A 19,036-nucleotide genomic window follows, 5' to 3' on the forward strand; every position below is an offset into this window, starting at 1 on the left:
TTAATGATTTAATATGATTATTCATTAAAAGCTCACTGACGTTCGCTGATCCCTTACCAAATGTTAGGAACGATGCTAAACACACTCAGCATCTCATTTAGCCTCAAAACAAACAAAATATAAGATTCTACTGAAAGTATATGCTCATTCTCACTCAGCAGATAAAGAAAAGGAGGCCTGAGAGTCAAATAACTTGCCCAGGTTCACACAGCTAGCTCTCCAAATAAATGTGTACCTGCAATACAGAACTATACTGAAGATTCTATGGAGATGCTGACTTGTGGTAGCAGGAGGCAGAAGACACACGAAAATCTCAGGTGACCTAACATAAGAGATACGCCTACAGCATTACTGTTTTCCTCAACTAGAAGATAATGTAAATTCAGTTTTGCTATGCAAATAATCAATGAAAATCCTTTGAAAATCAACAATACAGTGACCTATCACCTAGAATTTTAAAATATCTTTAAAGTGACAAGAGAATACTGCAAAGTTTCCAGAAGCTTTGGATTCTCAAATCTTTATACATTCAGCTGCTTCTAAGCTAGAAAGAGATCCCAAAGAAAACAGAGCTACCACTCTCAAAGAACAGATCTTCAAAACAGTTAGAATTCCTGCAATCTAAAAGTCCTTACTTGTAAAATGAAAAATGAGAAAATGAAAAATGAAAAAAAGTTTGTAACATACATCTCACAAGTGAGTAGCAAAGATTAAACAAGAAAATGTAATATAAAGCAGTAATCACAGTGCTTGAAACACAGGAAATGGTAGTAAGGATTCTACAGAGGTGATAACCTCTGCCCAGAATGCTCTCCAAACCCTCTCACCACCTACAGTCACCCCAGTGGCAACAGGATGCTCTTTGCAATGAATAATGCTGATGTAAATATACACCTGTATGGAAAGGTGAATCCTACATATCCCACCATTTCACAAAAATTATTTTAAATGGATGATAATAGACATAAATGGGAAAGGTAAAACAATAAAGCTTCATCTAAAGGTAAAACAAAAAAAGGAAAACAATAAAGCTTTATCTAAAAGAAAACAAAGGACACTATTTTTAAGACCTTGGGGCGAGCAACATTCTTTCAAGAGAACACAAAAAGCAGCATCTGTAAGTGAAAGTGATATACTAGACTAGATTTCATTAAATTTAAGAACTTCTGTTCATTTTTTAAAGAGACATTAGAGTTAAAAGGCCAGCTCTAGACTAAAAGAAGATATATGCAGCATGCATATCCAAAAGATTACTCCATCTGGAATATAAAACTATAAATCTATCAGAAAAAAACACATGTAACAAAACACAAGGAAGAACAGATTTGAACAGTCATTTCACAAAAGAAGGCAAATGAAAATACACCCAACACATCCAACATGCAGAAATGTGAATTAACACCACAATGAGATACCAACACAACCATCAAAATTGTTATAACTAATAAGATAAACAATAGTTGGTGTTAGAAAAAATGTGGAGCAACTGAATCTCACCAACATTGCTGGTAGAAGTGTAAAATGTCACAAGCACTTTAGAAAGCTTTTTGGCACTTTCCAGTAAAGTAAAGCACAAAGCCTATGCTAAGACCCACGCCAGGTCTTAGGCGCTGCCTAAGCAAGTTCATTCCTGAGTATTTACTCAAGACAAATGAAAACATATCTCCACAAAAAGACATACACAAATAATATTCACAGAAGCTGTATTGTAACAGCTAAAACTAGAAACAATGCAAATGTCCATCGACAAACTGTGACATATTCATATTATGGAAAACAACACAGTAGTAAAACAGTATGAGTTACTATTCCATGCAACAAGGCAAATTGTGAAGACTAGAAGAAACCAGACATACCCAATTCCTTTAAGAAATAGGAGGCAGTGCCTGGGAAGGGTTAAGATGGAGTCCCCTGGTGTGCCAGAAATGTTCTATATCTTGTTCTATACCTTCTATACCTATACCAGAAATGTTCTATACCTTCTGGTAGTTACACAGGTGTATGCATATATAAAAATTCATCAAGCTATATACTTAAGATGTAGGCACCTTATTATTTAAATCATATCTCAATTTTAGAAATTTAAATACTCTGCACATAATAAAGCCAAGAGCAATAACTAAACTTAATGTTTTCAGAACTATTCCTTCAAGTCTGTTTTTTTTTTTTTTAAGATTTATTTGTTTATTTATTTGACAGACAGAGATCACAAGTAGGTGGGGGGGAGGAAGCAGGCTCCCCGCTGAGCAGAGAGCCTCGGGGCTTGATCCCAGGATTCTGGGATCATGACTTGAGCTGAAGGCAGAGGCTTTAACCCTTTAAGCCACCCAGGCGCCCTGCTTCATGTCTGGTTTTAATCAAAAAACAAAAAAACAAAACAAACAAAAAAACCTCTCTAGCAAGATACAATAAAAACTGAAATATAAGAGTACACATGGTAGGTATCTGACCTAACTTTTATGTTACTAAAAAGTCAGCCCAGAACTTTTAATCTAAATGTGTCATGCTTTTAATATATCAAAAATCTTAAAAAAAAATTGGAAAGGAAGAAAGAAAATTAATTTCCTTAAAATGCAAGACATGTGAACACTAGATTAGATTTTTTTCACTATAGTTCCAATGCTTAGGCTTTATGTCTCATTATCAAAAAGCAAATAACCAAAAAAGGAATGACAAAAACAAAATATTACTTCTTGCTTTTATGACAATATTAATATGTTCTCTGTGGCAAATCAATTATCCACATGCATAAAATGCAGAAAGTGGAATTACCTGTAAAGACTTTCTTTCAGTTCAGGTTTCTAGGATTCTGACATTCAAATAATCAAAAACTCTGATTAGCTCCTCAAATGCCTTCCAAAATATAAGCTGAATCTTTGGTCCGGCATTCAAAGTTCCACATTAACACTAGGCTCATACTTCTCTTTCCAATCTTTTTTCACATTGTCTCTATATAGAAACCTATGTGCCTTCCTTAGTTCTTTAGATTTCCTACATACAAAATATCCATCTCCCAAAGTTCTGTATTAGCCTATTAAGATCTCTGTTATCTCTGAATCCACTCATATATTTATTAAGGCTCTTTTCCATATAAAGTACAAAGCTGGATAATGGTTGAGGACCAAGAAACAAGACATGATTCCACCTATAAAGTGGGAATGTAAAGAGCTATACTTATTAAATATTAATTAGGATCAAGTAATTAGCAAAGAAGCCAATTTATACTGTAGTAAAACAAAATAAAATTTTTTTAAGTATTAGACCCAGATGAAATCCTCCCTCCTTCACTCTTCCCTATTGTACTCCCAAGTAGTTCTCTCTAACTGCTCTGAATCACTGTAACATTGTTTCATATCAATCATCTATAATACCATTTTTATGTTTATCCAATATATAAGAAACTTGAAAAGACTTTTTTCTGTTTTTTTTTCTTTGTACTTTTTTTTTTATTATTAAATTTTATTTTTTATAAACATATATTTTTATCCCCAGGGGTACAGGTCTGTGAATCGCCAGGTTTACACACTTCACAGCACTCATCATAGCACATACCCTCCCCAATGTCCATAATCCCACCCCCCCCCCCCCCCCCCCCCCCATTAACCCTCAGTTTGTTTTGTGAGATTAAGAGTCACTTATGGTTTGTCTCCCTCCCAATCCCATCTTGTTTCATTTACTCTTCTCCTACCCCCTTAACCCCCCATGTTACATCTCCTCTCCCTCATATCAGGGAGATCATATGATAGTTGTCTTTCTCCGATTGACTTATTTCGCTAAGCATGATACCCTCTAGTTCCATCCACATCGTCGCAAATGGCAAGATTTCATTTCTTTTGATGGCTGCATAGTATTCCATTGTGTATATATACCACATCTTCTTTATCCATTCGTCTGTTGTTGGTCCGAAGGTTGTGGGTTATTGTTAAGCTTTTTTCTGTTTTTAATATCCATTAAATTTTCCTCAAACACTAAATACATACTATTCAAATCATGATTTCAAAAACTGCTTTTCAAAAGTGAAGAGCTCCCATATTTTATCCAATAATAGGTAAGGCCAGAACGATTATAATAAAAAGTAAGAATTAAAAGAGATTGCACCTCATTGGAAATTTCCGTGGAGAATATCAGAGAAAGCTAGCCAAGACTTAGATTTCTTAGATTTCAATTAACTGAATTAATTCTTTTACAAATTTTACAGACGAATATTACATAAGGAAAAAAAATTACTTGACTAATTTTCCTTCATAAAGTTTCCCTCACTACTCCTGTATTAACCCAAAAGTCCATAAATAAGCTTTGGGACTTTCGCTATCACATATTTACACAAAAATCAAAGCTCAATTAACCATGTGCCTAAATACACTCAACCATCCACATCCACCAAAAAGCATTTATGAACAGAAGTATATGTCTTGTAGCTGACATAATCTGAGCTACGATAACTGTGATGTTATAAAGATTAATATCCATATTTCAGATTTAACCTACCCAAAAGCTGTTTATATTTTGTCATATACAGTTATATTCTAGGAGCATATTCAATGGCATAACTGAACTCATGTAGGCAACATAATCTAGTATGAATTACCTTGTTATTTGAACATTTTTAAACAATACCATTAAAAAACAGCTAGCTCTAAGTTTTTTAAGCAAGCTAAATGCAAATTTAAAATACTTAATTTTGAAAACTTAAAATCACTATCTTATGTGAGATAATTCAAAATCTACCTCATCAACTCTGATTTGAATAATTATAAACTCTACCTGGTTACTGCCATGGCCAAAAGGAGTACCAGATAAATTAGTGGTTACACTGTGCAAAATAATTTCACCACTGAGAGATCCAGAAGCAATGTAGCAATCATTCCAATTATATGTGACACAAGTTACTTCATCTTTATGATCCTGAAAGAAAGAAATGAAATTAAGTACACTGCCACATAACCCCGCACTGCACATTTTCATGTTTTTCTAAGTTACATTTTTTGTAAATATTATGTATTTGTAAATTTAATATCTACTTTAACATCTTCCTCAAATAACCTAAAAAAAATTACTCAAATGAGTAGAAAACTATCTGATCAACACCAAGTCTTCTCGGGGAACAGAGATTTAGTTTTCATAACTGTAATAATGAGCAGGCACTTTGAAACAAAAGACAAAAGGGAAAGGTAATTTTCTAGACCGCATTATGTCTACCTTCCACTGACAAGTAACATTTATTCCAAGTTGACTATTATGAGAATCCCTGGCCTTGAGAGAATCACAGTTCAGTGAAAAGACAGGACATTTAAATTAACCTGAAAATGGCAGAAGGAATGCTAGATGAGTGGTAGAGGCAAAGTGTCTTAGGAAAGAGAAAGAGGCATGACTATGACCTGAACTGACAGAAGCAGCTGTGGGGAAGACATAAAACTCTAGTTCGACAGTAAAGAAAAAATAAATGATAAGCAGGGGAGGGGGAAAGAAACCAACGCACGAAATGGAAGAGAGCAAAAACAAAAGCTCCCAAGCCAGAATAAGCAAGGCATAGCTGAGACACAACAGCAGTTGTTTTCATTTGCTGGGAACATTATGAATTCTTATTCAACCTTAGAAGAATCCTGGGAGGCAAGCTCACTTTTCTCATTTCATGGACAAGTTCACTACATGAGGCACAGAAAGGTTAAGAAATCTGAGCAAGCTCACATAACTACTAAGTGGCAGATCCAAGATTCAATTCCAGGTCAAAGCCCAAAGCCTATTTTCCTCTCTATACAAGTCTGTCTCCCAATCCAAAGGGGAATCCACTTTGAGGAAACAAAACTGGTTTTAAACAAATGGGGTTCACAAGCACTGTATTTTCCAACATCAAATTAGAGATATCTATCAGGAGCACAGAAAAGTGATCAGGGTTAGAAGTATAATTTTTAACAGTTTGCTGTTGTATCTTAATAATATAAATAAACTAACTTTTGTATCTAATAATTAGATTAATTAATATCAAGAAAAGTAGCTATAATATTCTACTTATAATCCAATGTTTTCAAGTGGTCCTTTGAGCATGTCTACAGGCATCTTTACACTTTATTATACTCTCTTAAATAAAAAAAAACAATTGCTATCCTGAGGAAAAAATGTCTGATGAGAAGGAAAAAAGCAGATATTTAGTGCATCGGTCCCATTTGGAAAATTATGAACATGAGTTCCAATACAATTTCTATGACTTTATAACGAAGCAGGGATCTTCCTTATTTTAACTGTGGAAAACAAGTCATTCAGTAAATATTCAGTAAGTACCTACCAAGTGCCAGAAATTGTGTGTCCAGGGAGAGCACCACAGAGAAGAGACCCAAAGGTGAAAGATTAGAATTCCCACTATCGCAATTACTCAGTCAAATACTTGGTAACTGAATGAATAAAGAAATGAAGTACTCTAAGAGTTGCAAACAATGAGAAGAGACAAAACTATCTGGAGTAACTGGGAAAACTGAGGATAGAAAAATAAGTGGGATTATGCCACGCCATAGAGGTAGGGTAAGTGATGCTCCTAAAATAAATGAGAATATGTGACAGAAGTGGCCACAGCCTTCAAATCTCTTCTCAATTCTATAAAATAATCTCTTTTATAGTAGGTATATCCCTCTGAATAGCTTTAATCCAATTTCATAATTTAAAAAATTAAACGATGGATAATATCTGAGTTTGTAACTCATCTTTGTCATTACTAGCTGTTTGATACTGAACAAGTTCTTTAATATTTTTGAGCCGGAGTTTTCCATGGGTTCACAGAAATAGTACTACCTGCTTTGCAGAATTCTTGTGACACAAAGAATAAACGTACGTTAAGCACAGTGGCTGGCATGTCAAATAACTCAATAAAAGTTAACTATTCTTATTACTGGCAACTCTTCAATTTTCCATAAGGCTTTCCAAAGTTTAGCTAATATCTAAAATAATGAACTTCCAAAGGTAATATTTTATGCAACAATTACAGGATTATATTTCTGTTTAAAACAAAATCATTCTTCTACATATAATTTCCTCAGTAAGAATTAACCCAATGACATCTGACATTAACATAATGATAATGTGTCTAGCATTTGCTTCAAAATAATCTGAGGGTGAGATTATATAGTAATCTTATTATAGAGTAGATATAAAACATATAAAATAATATTGGCCATGAGTTGATCATCAAAGTCAGATGAATGTGTGTACTCATATGGCTAGAATTTTTCGTATTAAAAGTTTTTTAAAGACATATGAAAATGAAAAATAAGTTTAAAGGTGAATTTCCAAATATTTGAAGTACATTATAGTGAAAAGGAGAATTCCAAAAAAAATCATCATAACCCAGAAGCTTTCATGGGATAAATATTTTTATTTTCTAAAACTACAGAGAGCTAATTATTTAAAGAAACACTAACTGTAAATAATAATTTTGTAAAATAGTTCATTACTGAGATGAAAACACACACAAAATAACACAAATAACCGCAACCATATCCATTAGAGAACTAAGAAGTCAAATCCCTAACTTTGATTAGTAGGTTGATTACAGCCATCCCAGAACCACCCTCATTTTTTCAAAGAGACTTAAAAAAAGATTTCTGATGACAACTCATACTTTAGAAAAAATTAAGGAAGTGGTTCACTGAAAAAAGAGCGGAACTAAGTGAAAAGAATAAAGGAAAAGTTTTAAACACCAACAATATGCATTAGTGACATACATGGAGGTAAAAATATACCAAAAAAAAAAAAAAAATTCTGACTTAAATATCATCTTTATTTTCCCTAACAAATCTCACTTCAATTCTGAAGCATCTTATTTTATCATAAAAGCTCAAAATTAAAAGTTTGGCAAATACTGTAAACATCATAAGATACTCATTACTGCAAGGATTTTTTTTAAAAAACAGTAAGTTGCTTACCTTAAGAGATCGATGAACTCTTTTTGATTTTAAATCCCAAATGTTAACAGTGTGATTTAGGCCTCCACTTACCAAATACATAGATGTGGAATTTAAACTGACACATGTTTGCTTTTGCTATTAAAGAAAGAAAAAAAGTTACCTTAATTTAACAGAGCCCAGAGCTGACTTTCAAATCCCATCCAACACTTAGTGAGCACTCTGTAAACATTTGTTGAATTAAATGCTATAAACACGCTAAGACTCAGATTCACCTCTCATCATCTTCCACATGCATCCAACAGCTTGAAAGGAGTTCAAAAAGGCTTCAAAAGGAACTCAACGAGAGCGGTGTTCTCCTCCATAGAACAGAGCTGACAGAGGAAGCTTAGGGAACACCAGCAAGTCTTGGCCTCCCATCATTGCTTGCTTGCCCTTATATTGCCCCTCAGTAAAACCTACTCTTGCACTTTCACAGAGTATCTTGATTCTTGAATCTAGAATCAGCCCACAGCTCAGGAAACACTAAACATAAAAGAGACTTTCTTTCTTCCTTCCTTCCTTCCTCCCTCTTTCTTTCTTTCTTTCTTTTTAAGATTTTATTTATTTGACAGAGGCAGAGATCACAAGTAGGCAGGGAGAGGGAAGCAGGCTCCCCGAGAAGCAGAGAGCCCAATATGGGGCTCGATCCCAGGACCCTGAGACCATGACCTGAGCTGAAGGAAGAGGCTTGGGAAAGTTTGTAAAGAGGACAAGATACTTGCCCAAAAATCTCACAACAGAGTCTCCCCCAAAGGAGCCCAAGACTCAAACATGAGATCATCTGAACCCACCTCTACACTCTTCCTCACGTCTGAAAAGGGACCATCCACTCAGTTTCTCAAGATAACAGTCCAGAATTACCCTTCATTCCACTTCTCCTTACCTGCCATCTACTGTAAGTTCTTTAAACTCCCACACTAACATAACATGCTGCTGCTACCAACACACTAATCCGAACCCCACAGAACCACAAGAACAGCAGCCTCCTAACTGGTTGTCCCACTTCTGACCTGACTCCCCTACATTCTAGGTTTCACAAGCAGGATGACCTTTAAAAAATGCAAATCAGATCATGACTCTCCCATTTAAAAAATGCCAATCAGCCCTAGAATAAATTCCAAACTCATTAACCTGGCTTTCAAACCCTACTTCATCTCTCACCATTCTCCTCCTCACCCACTAATTCTCCAGCCCCTCTGGCCTTCTTCCATTCCTTAAACATTATCAGCCCTGTATTTGCCCCAATGCTTCTATACCTCCCTGGAAACCTAAATTCCCTGAACCCTGGCTAAATGATTTCTGGTCGACAAGACAGCAACTTCAAAGCCACTCTTTCTGGGGCCCTCCCTTGGCCACCTAATGTAACTTGCTAACTTTGTATCTTATTTTAGTTCTCTATGTAGCAACTTAATCACTATCTGGGTATTCTGTTTAGTAGTTCACTGTCTTCCACCACAACATCAGTTTCATTAGTGCAAAGGCCATATCCATGCTCGATAAATATTAATGGAATAAAGGGCTAAAAATACAGAGGTTTTCAAGTTTTTCTCACAATGAGTATCTGTGAGCATCTCTATCTGGAGGCATCATGAGTAACTATGCTACATAGTAAAACACAATGTTCCATGTTTTTTCTCCTATTTAACCCTCAGATACACTCTGTAGTTACATAAATTGTTCTCACCTCTAGTTGAATAGAACGGGGGGTGGGGGGTAGTGCATGCCAAAGGGTACCTTTTATGACTTAGCTAAAAGTTAAAATGTAAGCTACAGAGGTTTGGGCAAGTCATCTCATCTACATTTCTTCATCTGAGAAGTGAAAAATCAGGACTAGATCTATTGTTCTTAACTTGAGAGTCCATACATCTGAAAAACACCCTGTGCTCAAAAGGGCGCTTTTTTGGAAAAAATTTAATTCCAGTATAATTAACATACAGTGCTATATTAGTTCCAGATGTACAGTATAGTGACCATTTCATGCTCATCACGATTAAGTGTACTCTCAATACCCTAGGAGAACACTAGATTCTTATAAGAAACCTTTCCCTACCCCAAGGTTTCTTCCAGGTCTGAAATTTTGACCAGGAGTCAAAATTACTAACATATAAAAATATCAGGAACACATTACATCAATGTTTCAATATAGTTGCTACAATTCCCTTATAGACACCATTCTAGGAACTGACTTTGGTCTACACAGACTAGTATGATTTAGAATCTGGGGGCACCTGGGTGGCTCAGTTGGTTGAGCATCTGCCTTTGGCTCAGGTCATGATCTCAGGGTCCTGGGACTGAGCCCCACATCAGGCTCCCTGCTCAGTAGGGTCTGGTTCTCCCTGTGCCCCTCCAACTCCACCCATTCCCCCCTCACCGCCTTCCCCTTTCTCTCTTACCCGTGCTCTCTCTCTCTCAAATAAATAAATATTTTAAAAAAATGAATCTAGTTATCATCACAAATCAGGAGTTTGCTAAGAGCTATCAAAATAACCTTTAAGGGAAGTAAGAATGGTGTCCATCAAAGATCAATATATTAGTACACCAATTATCAAAAAAAAACCCTCAAATTATTAAGGACTCAAAACAAAACCTATGTTTTCAACTGGCCTACCCTGATGTTAGAAGATCTTTTTTTTTTTATGTTGATGTATTATTAATGTAACTAATGAACTTAAATAATTAATGAAAATTGTGTGATTATAGAAATCCCGTACCCTAAAACACAAGCAATGGGTCAAGTTTTTAAAATCGAAAAATAAAAGCTGGCCAACCATCTAGGTTATAGAGTAGCCTAAGATATTCATTATTTTACTGTTAATATCAACTTACCTACTCTAAAGAGCTAAAATGCAAAATCAAAGGAAAAATATAAAATTAAAGTTCTACTCTAAAAACGGTGTTAAAATAAGATAGAATCTCACCTGCCCAAGCAGTAATGGTCTCATGTATCAAATGGCACATAAATAATAGGACTTGGATCCTATATAGCAAAAGTGATCAACAAACTAATATGTTACAAGAAATTACTAACAACGGCTAAAGAACCAATGTTTGCAAAATATTCCTTTAAGCAAATTAAATTAAAGCAGATTCAAATTATAAGTAATGACCTTACTTTCATCTACCTGTATACTTTCTTTTAATTAAACATTTTATTTATTTGGGAGAGAGTACAAGTGAGGGGAGGGACAGACGGAGAGGGAGAAGCAGACACCCTGCTGGGTCTGGGGCTCAACAAGGTGCTGCATCCCAGGACCCTGAGATCATGACCTGAGCTGAGGGCAGACACTTAATCAACTGAACCACCTAGTCGCCCCCCATCCACCTGTATTCTGATGTGATTTCTTAACTGTAGGAAAGAGAACTAGCTACAGCAATTGATGTGGAATATTCACAAAATCCTTAGAATTGTGTCACATTTTTAAATACCGTCTACTATTTTCCCAATTCAACAATAACAACAATTGCAAAGTTCCCAAACTGTTCTAAGGCACAATGTATAGAAGAAGCACAATATATATTGTAGTAGAAGTAGAAATCGAGATTGTTTTGATATTGATATTCAATTCAACAAATGTTTGTTGACACCTCTCATAGTACCTCAAGATCTAAAAATGACTAAGATGTTCTGCCTATTCTTGAAGAGCACTGTTTACCTCTTATCAAACAGGGATGCTCTCTGCCTCAATTTCACTTAACTGAGTTTGAACAGGCAGTGTGTCTCAAATTCCGTATCTGCCCTCAGCAGACATTCTCTGCCCCAGACTCTAGCATTTGTGGGCTGGATGTGATGCTTGTGTCAATCCCACCTACCTTTAGGAAAGGACGGATAGAAATCATAAGTCCTTTTAAAGTAGATGAGCTCATACTCCATTGCCCTTCTGTGTTCCTTCTAATTGAGCTATCTTACCCATTCCAGTGTGTAAAATTATGACAATTCACAATGGTTGTGAAATTGTGCTATGAAAACTTTGGACCTTAAGTTAAGAACAAGCTATCAACTACTTGTACCTTTTTAGTTAAACCTTACTTTAAAAAAAAAAGCTTTCAAGGAGTGTGACTAAAAATGGGGACACAATCATTATCCTGAATCAAAGGGATTAACATATAAAACAAAAAGATGAGAAAACAACATGCAGTGAGAACTTCACTTAAATGCTCAGGGACCAAGGCTCAGGTTGACAAAGCCACCCTGTTCCAGGAGAGCTTGGGGAGACTCAGACAGGGCCCTCAGTAACCGGAAGGACAGAAGCTAAAGCAGAAGCTACCATCACACAGGGGTCCTTAGTTGATGGTCCTAAGCTCAACATCAGTAAGGACAGGACTACATCATTAGGACCCTAATGGTCAAATCAACCGGGTGACCAAGGTTAGGACTTGGGTTTTAAAAAGGCAGCAACACCAGGAAATCTTCCAGAGGAGATGGAGGAAGCAAGTGACCAGCTGACAGAATCTAAGTCCTTGACTGCTCCCCTAGGATCCGCTATTACTTTACCTGAAGATGTTTCAGTGCCTATCTCCTCTTTAAGTGTATCGTATTATTTTGAATTTCGGTTAAGACTAAGACTTTTAAACACCTTTATAGATTTAGTTGCACACACCACTAGAAGCAGTTACCACCCAAGTAGAATTAAGAGTTTTTAAAGTTGTTTTTTTTTATCACTTACCCCTTCACCAAGCTCGAAAAGTAGAAAAGGTTTATTTTTGTAATGTGAAACAACAATTTTGTCGCCACTGGAAGACGCTGTCACAAGAAAGTTATCTAAATGAAGAGTTATGGAGCATCAAACAATTCATGGGCATCTCTAGCACTACACTATTATTGCAAGAATTGTGACGATAAAAGCAAGTGCACTAACCTAAGAAGACAAGCAAATGAATATAGCTTATACATCTGCTTTCAAAAATGGCTCAGGTTACTAATTACTAAGACTAATGCTCTTGACTACTACCTCAGGGAAGAACCATCCTCTCTGGCTCTATTACTTGAAAGCTATTTTACCCAAGTGAAATACTACTCCATTTTCAAAGAACAGGCCAGAAGGTCTAATTTTATCCTTCAAGAATGAGATCATGATAAAAGTAACATCAGCAAATATCAATCAGCCTTTTCATCTATGAACACTGCTCAAGATAGTTATTTATTAACACAGTGCTTGGTACCAATTTAAGCTAGGAAGCAAATATTCGTATTAGCCTCCTGTTCATCCATTAAAAAAATAAAGCCTGATATATTCTTAGAACTAGGATTTTTACATTAGAATCTTTCAATCTTAAATTAAGAATAAATATTACAGTAAATATAGCAAATATAAATAAATGTGGTTAAATAGCAACTATTTATGCTGTGGAAAAGTTTTATTTTAAATTAAGCTAAATTTATTAAAAACTTAATTTAAAATTATTTTAAAATTTAACTTAATTTAAAATTACAGTACCTTGTTTTACAGAACTTATAAGCAGAACAATCAGTAAACACAAAGCACTGTAAATTATTTTTAAATTAAAAAGATTAAATACAATATAATCAAGAATAATAGCCTAATTTTGAGAGTCATAATGAATTAAAACATCAGAAGTTTAAATCTTTGCTTTTTAACAAGTGAAATCTTAACTAGCTTGCTTTGGGTGGTTTCTGTAACATTTGTATATTTCATGAATAGACCATTGATTGTGATTTTATTATAATGCATGATTCAAACAAAATCATTCCCACCTAGATATTATACCATGGAGAAGAACAAATCATTTCCCTTTCCTTGGCTTCATCCTGTTTACTACTACTTTTTCTCCTTAGAATACAGAAAAGGACTGAACAAAGATAGTATGAGAGGGTAATCTAGTTACTCCTTTTATTTCTCTTGTAGTTTTAGGAATTGTGAGAAAGTGAGGAACATTACCTAACATGGCCAAAAATTCATTTCTTGGTACCTCACTCTTAATCCCGTTCTTGGAATCCATGCTAAGTGGACCCCAAGTAGCTCAATCTGGGAAGTCCTTGTTCTTTGGTAACTAATGTCTATGGAAGAGATCAAAGCCTCATTAGAAGTAAGACTATATGCAAAAGTTTCCACTGTATATTTACTTGTACAATAAAACTATACAGAAGACCAGTTTCCAAAAGTCATCTCACACAACCTCATAGTCACATCAGTTTTGTCAACAAACCATTAAGTGGTTTATCAGCAAATGCCAACTCCCCATAAAACTTCTTGGAATAAAAATAAACCCAAACTAATAAATCCCATCCAGAATTGCTACTTTTCTCTTATATAGTAAGTAATAGGGAAATTAAGCTTTACACATAATAAAAAGCTAACAATAAATAGAAGCAACCTTGCATATTTGTCACTCTCTTTAAAACATTTTTCCCCCACTACCCATCTGGAGAGTCCTTCAAAAATATACTCCCTTCACCAGGAGTTTGATTAATAGAGCACCAAAGTAATTTATTTTGCTGCTTTAACACAAAATCAAGGAATGATAAAGAGGTAAATTTAATTCAGTAAGAAAATTCATCATTTCTGTTACATATTTGCAAGAATAATTCGGTTGGACATGAAAACTTCTGTTTTTGTTCATTAATCAGTCATATTTTAAAGCTTTGGTATTTTTACTTTCATCAGGAAACAGAATATTTCATGGTTTGATATTGATAAGATCAGACATGTGTTAAAACTTAATTTGTTTTTTAAGTAATAGCCTATATGTGTAAGTTATATAAAAGAATGTTAATTTCTAAAATAACAAGTTTATAGAACATTTCCAGAGTATTTTGTTTACAGCAGTGGCTCTACTAAGAGCTACTGGTTTCTGGTGGGTAAAGGCCAAGAACATTTCCAAACATCCTATAGTGTACACAAGAGCCCCCATAACAAAGAATTATCTAGTCCAAAATGTCAATAGTGCAAGGTTGAGAAATTCTGATTTCTAAGATTTATCCCCTTACTTATTTTATCCACACTTAGGAACTTACTAAGACAGGGAGTGCGTAAATCAGAAATACAAAAAGCTTGGAAAATTCAATCTAGACAATTTCTCTGAGAGATCAGGCTATTTTCATCATAGAAAGAAAGAGAAATACAGAGAGTACATCAATAAAATAAGGATGTTGGACAATTTTAATTTTTATCTCCTCCCCAACTTTGCTTTCTGTCTTTGAGTTCTGTCTTTAATTTGCAGACAAGATCCATAAATAGCCAAATGTTGATGCAAAAACTCATTCCAAAACCATCCAGAAGTTTTCCCACCATTACCTACCTCATTCCATTTGGGTTCAACAACAAAAAGTATTGATAACAAAACTAATTCCATGGTCTGGATCTAGCAGTTTCTATATATATATGCATATATATACACATGTGTGTGTATACCTATATACATATATATGTATGCATTCCTATGATGTATTCATTAAATCCCTATTTCACTTTATCTATCTAGCTTTCACAGCTATGCAAAATATATTTCTTATTATTGGTCACATGCAAAAGTTTCATTGATAATGTTATTTTACCTAACAAAAAGTGGTTATTAAAAAAAAAAAGGATACTATTGGTGCTCCAACACATTGAGCTGATTCCATGTGGTGATGTGTGTGGGCTGAATTTATCCACCAATGTCATAGAAGCAGCATCCCATATTTTAATATCATCTCCGGATGAAGCAAATCTGAGGTTTTCCTGCATGACTGTACCTACAAATAGTTCAAAACAATATATTTAAAAAACACTTAAGGATAGGCCAAAATGAAGGATCTAATCTAAATCAAGAGGCTCTACCTGTCCACTTTTGTTCCAGAAGGTGTGTTCACCACAAAGTAGCTGGAGCGTTCCTTCTAAAATCACATTCTCTCAGCTGACCCTTCCAACGGCTCTCCACAGCAATTATAATGAAATCCAACCTCCTTGGCATGCCTTACATGATCTGGCCCCATTTGTAACCGTCCTACCTCTCTTCCCCATGGCCGCCAGACTCACAGGCCTTCTTTCTTTGCCTCGATCTTTCCACTTGCCACCCGCTCTGCTGGGAATGCTCTTTCCCCAGATTTCCCAAGGTCATCTCCTTCACCTCACTCTAGTTTCAGCTAGTCTCCTCAGAAAAGCTTTCCCTGACCACCATGGCTAAAGCAGCCCCATACCAGTTGCCTATTATGCAGTTTCACTCCACCCCCTAACAGCACTTTCTGCTATTTGGAACTCTTACTTGTTCTCATAATAATGTCTGCCTCTCCTGACTAAAACAAAACAAAGATCCTGAAAATGGGTTTTGACTTGTTTACTATCAGTCTTGATATGTTCCTGGCACACAGTAGGTGCCCAACAAATAACTGTTAGCTAGAAAACTTCCTAAACCTCTTAAAAATGTACAAAAAACTGTAGCATCCCTGAGGGTTAGAATCCAGTGACTCCAGTTTTTTCCTAGTAACTCCAAAATTAGCAAATACATCCAAAGGAGATGTCACTAAGTCCCTATACCAACACTTGCTCTACAACACCTCGTTGGTACTGTTTATTCACAGTATATAATTCAAGTACATAATTCTGACAAGTGATTTAACAAACCAAGGCAGTCTACGAAACAGAAGGTAAGGGAGCTGCTTTAGGCAGATACTCTAAGAGCATTAAGTACTAATGGCATGACCAGTCAGAAAAAAATGCTCAAAAATACATGGAGGAAAGGAAGGGAAAGGAGCCTAGAAATATACCCTCCATACCTTCCTGATGTGTTCAGTGTTGAGGACAGCACAGTACTAGTGATGTCACAGACAGAGTCCCAAGTCACCAACAAAGCATCACATGTATGTCCAGTGTATCTTATTTCGGAGGTCAAGTCAAGGGTATAATAAATTACAAGGCCCTTTGATTCTCAAGAGACAAAAAAAAAAAAAAAATTTTTAACGTGCTTATAAAAAGATTAAAACTTTTGTTAACTAGAAAAGTCATTTATGTGGTTCATTATGCTTCATTCTTTGGATACAGTATTACCAAAAGCCGTTAGTCATCTGTTGAAATGTGGACATGCAGTGTTTGGATTTGGTGCCTCCACATGCGGTAACATGTGTTGGTTCCCTACTCAGGGTACAATTAAGTGCTGGAAAGGGGGAATCTCTTAAAACCAGTAAACAACTGAAAAATGCCTTTACTATAATCTCACACCATTCCTGTTGAGCTGTGTGGGGCAGTGTGGAAAGATCACTTAAGTCAGGGCTCAGAAAACAGGAGTTCAAAGGATCTGCCCCACAGTTAGGTGGCAGTGACTTTGGCAGTCACTTAATGTCGGTTTCCTTCTTTTCAAGTGCAGCGGGAAAGGAGACCATCTGCCCACCTACCTCACTCTTCTGAGAACTGAGCACCTTTAAGGGAGAGGCATTACTCAGTCTCTCAAAGAAGGTCCCATCAAAGTGAGTTGTCAGGACACAAGGCGGCAAAACACAGCCAACCCCGAATTTAGGGACAGCGTCTACAGGGGAAAAAAAAAAAAATCACTACAATACTTAGTTTCAACGTAAGTTCTTCAACTTTAATTTACTTGCAGGAGCACCGCTCAACTGGGTTACCTTATAAAATGCATTCGAGCCGTAGGGGAGGGGTTTACAAAAGGGGAGGCGGCCGGTGGAGAAGCGGCAAACTTTCCGGGGGACAGCACACCCCCCGCAGAGCCGCCACCAACCCACCCACCCCAGCTGCCCTGGCCACTCTCAGGCTGAGCAGGTGACTGTCGCAGACGGAGGTGCGCGACCCCGGCCCGCGGCTCCCGGGCACTTCCGCGCCAAACCCGCTGCCGCGCCCCTGCCCGACAACTGTCCTGAGCACCGGACCGGCCACGGCGCGAGGCTCGGGGACCTCCGACGCGCCCCCGGGGTGGCCGGAAGGAGGGCAGGGTTCGGGAGTGTGCAAAGACGCGGCGAGCGGCGGCCAGCTAACCCCCCGGCCCTCCGGAACCTCACCTCTCAGCCGCGGTACACCGGGGGCCACCGCGCGGCCCGCTCCGGCGCTGGGCTTCCGGCTCCCGCCCGGACTGTTAAACTTCGGCGGCCGGAAGTCCCGCCCGCAAGTAGCGTCACGGGGAGAGGTGCTGCACAGAGGAGGGGTCGGGTTGGCTGGGCCGGGGCGGGGCAGGGCCTCTGCGGCGGTCGCAATTCCACCGCCAGGGCGGGAACTGGAGGGCTGGGAGGCTCGTTCCTTCCAGGTCCCAGCGACGGTCTCGGGCACAGGCAGATGTGCCTTTGTTGTTCATTTGTTCGCAGACTGCCCGGATTGTGCAAGGTTCTAGGCTAGACTCGGTGCGCCGTGATGGGCTTAGCCTGGGAGTGCAGGGATACGGTGAACGTTGTAGTCCCTGGCCTCGTGGAGCTTACAGTTCAGTATAGGAGGCAGACGTTAATAAATAATTACGTATTTAAAAGTGAAGCTGACAGTTGCTTCAAAGAAAAGCTAACAGGTGAATGAAAAATATATGAAAGGGAAATGAACATGGGTATGGGTTTAGGAAAGCCTTCTTTGAAGAGGAAACCATGGAGAGCAGATAAAACCCCATGCAATTTACAAACCAGAAGGTATGCTCAGAAAAGCCAAGAAATAACCAAAAGTGTAAGTGTCTGAGATGTAGGACTTCAAAACCCAGGATCTTTCTTCCTAATCATTGATCTTTCTTCTTAATCATGCTACAGGGTCAGGAACATCAAACATCATCTGGTTGAGAATTCGGAAAGCGAAGTTTCTCAGAGTGGAAAAAAGAGTTGCCAAACTGAGCTTTCAATACCAAGTCCTTTTTTTTTTTTTTTTTTAAGCTCTATTGACAATTTTTGCTGAGAATACTTATAATAAATATGGGGCATTTTTTCTGCAATCAGTATTATTATTCTTTCATCACAAATGTGTCAAAGAACTAGGAGTGGGTTCCTGAACTGGGTACATAAGCCCCAATTACTTGTACCCATGTTGCAAGTAAACTTGAAAACTCTGAATGCAATTTTTTCTGAGCAGAAACTGAAATCCTAACCAAGTTGTAAAGATTGATAGGAAGCCTCAAAAGGAGAAAGAGAGCAAGCAGCAACTGCCTTGTATAGTTTACAGTTCTTGAGTTTATTAAATCCAATTTTG

General features: G+C 37.1%; 1 protein-coding gene across 4 annotated transcripts in view; it reads right to left on the bottom strand.

The window, feature by feature from the left end:
• LOC111142194 (neural precursor cell expressed, developmentally down-regulated 1) overlaps positions 1-17,917 on the bottom strand; it is a 49,117-nt gene extending 31,200 nt beyond the window's left edge. For 2 of the 4 annotated variants that reach the window (XM_022495210.1, XM_022495207.1), the window contains exons 1-7: positions 17,881-17,917; positions 17,263-17,393; positions 16,648-16,798; positions 15,484-15,627; positions 12,599-12,693; positions 7,914-8,030; positions 4,765-4,905 (exon numbers count right to left, since the gene is read on the bottom strand). In XM_022495210.1, coding sequence (XP_022350918.1) covers positions 4,765-4,905; positions 7,914-8,030; positions 12,599-12,693; positions 15,484-15,619 — 489 coding nt within the window. In that variant the 5' untranslated portion in view covers positions 15,620-15,627; positions 16,648-16,798; positions 17,263-17,393; positions 17,881-17,917. Of the gene's footprint in view, positions 1-4,764; positions 4,906-7,913; positions 8,031-12,598; positions 12,694-15,483; positions 15,628-16,647; positions 16,799-17,262; positions 17,394-17,490; positions 17,520-17,880 lie in introns of those variants that run through there. The other 2 variants (XM_022495208.1, XM_022495209.1) reach the window with 2 other exon arrangements.
• Positions 17,918-19,036: the final 1,119 nt, after the last annotated feature.

The sequence above is a fragment of the Enhydra lutris genome, unplaced genomic scaffold (assembly GCF_002288905.1).
Source record: "Enhydra lutris kenyoni isolate GAN:26980312 unplaced genomic scaffold, ASM228890v2 scaffoldscaffold7, whole genome shotgun sequence".
Lineage (NCBI taxonomy): Eukaryota > Metazoa > Chordata > Mammalia > Carnivora > Mustelidae > Enhydra > Enhydra lutris.